General features: G+C 44.2%; 1 protein-coding gene across 2 annotated transcripts in view; it reads right to left on the bottom strand.

Moving 5' to 3' along the window:
* The window catches only part of ciz1b (cdkn1a interacting zinc finger protein 1b), a 16,212-nt gene extending 12,370 nt beyond the window's left edge, over positions 1-3,842 (bottom strand). For both annotated transcript variants that reach the window (XM_082966156.1, XM_082966155.1), the window contains exons 1-4: positions 1,503-3,842; positions 1,207-1,361; positions 890-1,001; positions 1-19 (exon numbers count right to left, since the gene is read on the bottom strand). The exon at positions 1-19 is cut by the window's left edge and continues 60 nt beyond it. In XM_082966156.1, coding sequence (XP_082822282.1) covers positions 1-19; positions 890-1,001; positions 1,207-1,361; positions 1,503-1,620 — 404 coding nt within the window. In that variant the 5' untranslated portion in view covers positions 1,621-3,842. The remainder of the gene's footprint in view (positions 20-889; positions 1,002-1,206; positions 1,362-1,502) is intronic.

Raw genomic sequence — 3,842 nt, 5'->3', positions numbered from 1 at the left:
GATTCCGCTTCCTGCATCTCTGTAAAACAAGGATAACACATACCCAGATCATAACAAATTGAAATGGGCATATCAAGACACTTTAAGTTGATGGGTTCTGACTTAAACTTGAACGTTTACATTCTAGCAGAACATGTTATTGTTAGACATCAGGTATCTTATGGTTAGGAGAAGGGCCACAGTCTGGCTTCAGTTGTTGTTGTAATTTGAAATACTTGCTACACCAGAAGTGAATGATTATATGTAAAATTAATGAATATGGTGGAATCAATTATGGTTGAATATGAGCCAGGGGCTTGGAATGTTACTAAGTAAGGGAAAAGGCAATCACATGGTTGCGGTCACTAATAAGGGTGGAGAGCTGTGGATTAGTGAGGAATGGGGGCCAAGGTCAGGTCACATTAAGGGAGAAGGAACAGTTTATTACCCACATCACATCTTTATTGCTAGGCAGAAAGTTATGTTTAGAGGGAAGGAGGAGACTGCACCTAAATTGGGGTATATACACTTGTGCTGGTGGGAACATGTCTGTCTGTTCAGCTGTCTGACCCATTGCGTGAATAAACTTGGTTTGAGCTTTTCATAGTTGTCCGTCAGGTTTTAAATAATAGTTTTTACCCTAACAAAATCAAGTGCCATCTTTCTTCATGACACAAAAAGTACTTATGTATTCAATTTATTTGTTTAGTTAACAGTATCTAATGTGGTACTTTACTTTTGACAACCCAGACCACCATTTTCTTTGTTCACACACAGAAGATTGACTGTCAAACATGGATTTTTATTGTTACTTTCTCATGGCTGGGGTGTCAACAGAAATAGTTTGCCAGGTTAGCTAAGAGGGTTTCCAGAGTCAGGTGTATAAGTGAGATAAGACCATGGGACTCACCTGTATTGGTAGTCCTATCATCCCTCTCCCCGGGCTCCTCTGCACTGCTGGAGCTCAGCTGGCCCCCAGCACTTCCTGTCTGTTCCTTCTTCCTCTTCCTAACACGAATGTCCTGTTTGGACACAAACACAACAAAACACCACACATCATTAAATCATTAATCAATAGTTTACACTCACAGATCATTTTAGGATGTGCAGTTGCTCCATGTTAATTTAAGTAAAGAAGATAACAGTACTGTAGATGTAGCCTATACTGTAGCGGTCCTGCCCAGAAAGGTTCTCAGATTCTGAGTGGTAGAAGAAGAGATGATGAACCTTGTTTAAAAAGTGTGTATGGGAATGATTGGGTCCTGATGAGGACAATCCCACTTGGGGGATAGGAGCTGGTCCAAGGAGAGATTGCCTTGTCCCCTCTGACAAAGATGAAGTAAAGGGTAGCCGACTACCCATGGCCAAGCCTCGCATGTTACCTATAGATAGAGGAGGAAGACATTGTATGTACTTGGAGGATAATTCCTTTTCCCTATAACATCCACAGCATTATGACTCTTCTATATGCTACTAAAAACATCAACCACCTTCCTGTGCGAGAAGAGAAGACAGAGCCTTACCTCGCATCGGTTGTTGCATGAGCAGTGCCCCTTGCAGCATGGGGTTGGTGGCAAGGAGAGAGGCCCGGGGAACTGGGCAGAGGTAGATCATGCTAGGTGGTGGTGGTCTGATTGACATCAAAATTAGAAAATTAGAGACAAAAATGTGGATAAGGTGCTTTGACTTTATTACTAGGTTCAGTGTAGCTGAGGAATGCTCAACTCCGTTCTCTTATATCAATCGGAGTTGAGTATCGATAACCGGTTACTAGCAAATCGTGTGACAACATTGAGTCACCAACAGTCAGAGCCCAATATTGGAATCAAGGAGCGTAATGTTAATCCTTAGCCCAAGGACCTTACATGTTCTGTTTAAAGGGCGAATTGGCTCTGGATGCCAAAACAGCCATATACTCCATCTAAACGTGAATTGGTTGTCAATTGCGGTATGGTTTTAGAAGCATAAATCCCTCTACTTTAAGATAATGCAAAATACACACTTACTGTACACTGTTTTACCACACAGTTGCAGCCGACACAATTTTTCAGTGACAACACGTTTGTGGCGTCGGTCTTCTGTTTCCCCCCCCCCAGAGTTTTTAGAGATGCAGATAGGGGCAACAGTCATTTAATTAGCACAGGTAGTCAAATCAAATTGCACTGGTCACATACACATGGTTAGCAGATGTTAATGCGAGTGTAGCAAAATGCTTGTGCTTCTAGTTCCGACAGTGCAGTAATATCTATCAAATAATCAAACAATTCCCCAATAACTACCTAATACACACAAATCTAAAGGGATGGAATAAGAATACGTTCATATAAATATATGGATGAGCGATGGCCGAGCGGCATAGGCAAGAGATGGTATAAGATACAGTATTTACATATGAGATGAGTAATGTAAGATATGTAAACATTATTAGTGGCATTGTTTAAAGTGACTAGCGATCCATTTATTCGTTAATATTAAGAGGCCAATGATTCGAGTCTATGTAGGCAGCAGCCTCTGAGTTAGTGATTGCTGTTTAGCATTCTGATGGCCTTGAGATAGAAGCTGTCTCTCAGTCCCAGCTTTGATGCACCTGTACCGACCTCGCCTTCTGGATGGTAAAGGGGTGAACAGGCAGTGGCTCGGGTGGTTGTTGTCCTTGATGATCTTCTTGACCTTCCTGTGACATCTGGTGCTGTAGGTGTCATGGAGGGCAGATAGTTTGCCCCAGTGATGCGTTGTGCAGAACGCATCACCCTTGCAGTTGAGGGCGGTGCAGTTGCCGTACCAGACGGTGATACAGCCCAAAAGGATGCTCTCAATTGTGCATCTGTAAAATTTGGGTTTTAGGTGACAAGCCAAATTTCTTCAGCCTCCTAAGGTTGAAGAGGCGCTTTTGCACCTTCTTCACCACACTGTCTGGGTGGGTGGACCATTTCAGTTTGTCTGTGAATATGTAAGCCGAGGAACTTTCCATCTTCTCCAGTACTGTCCCTTCGATGTGGATAGGGGGGTGCTACCTCTGCTGTTTCCTGAAGTCCACGATCATCTCCTTTGTTTTGTTGAAGTTGAGTGAGAGGTTGTTTTCCTGACACCACACCCTGAGTGCCCTCACCTCGTCCCTGAAGGCTGTCTGAAGGCTGTCTCGTTTGTGTTGGTAATCAAGCACACTGCTGTTGTGTCGTCTGCAAACTTGTTGGAGGCGTGCATGGCCACACAGTCATGGGTGAACAGGGAGTCCAGGAGGGGGCTGAGCACACACCCTTGTGTTGAAGGTCAGCAAAGGTGAGATGTTGTTTCCTACCTTCACCACCTGGGGGCAGCCCGTCAGAAAGTCCAGGACCCAATTGCACAGGGCTGGGTTGAGACCCAGGGCCTCCAGCTTAACCTGTTGGGGATAGGGGGCAGTATTTGCACGGCCGGATAAAAAAACGTACCCGATTTAATCTGGTTACTACTCCTGCCCAGTAACTAGAATATGCATATAATTATTGGCTTTGGATAGAAAACACCCTAAAGTTTCTAAAACTGTTTGAATGGTGTCTGTGTATAACAGAACTCATATGGCAGGCAAAAACCTGAGAAGATTCTGTACAGGAAGTGCCCTCTCTGACCATTCCTTGGGCTTCTTGGCTCTCTTTATTGAAAACTGAGGATCTTTGCTGTAACGTGACACTTCCTACGGCTCCCATAGGCTCTCAGAACCCGGGAAAAAGCTGAATGATGTAATTCCAGCCCCAGGCTGAAATACATTAGCGCCTTTGGTAAGTGGTCTATCAGTGGACCATCAGACTGAGGCTCGTGCACGAGGGGATCCCATGTTTTCATTTTCTCCCTCTGAACGTAAACACGCTTTTCCGGTCGGAATA

Source organism: Salmo salar, chromosome 20 (genome assembly GCF_965601325.2).
Source record: "Salmo salar chromosome 20, fSalSal1, whole genome shotgun sequence".
Classification (NCBI taxonomy): Eukaryota; Metazoa; Chordata; class Actinopteri; order Salmoniformes; family Salmonidae; genus Salmo; species Salmo salar.
This window is presented reverse-complemented; position numbering and strand designations above follow the sequence as displayed.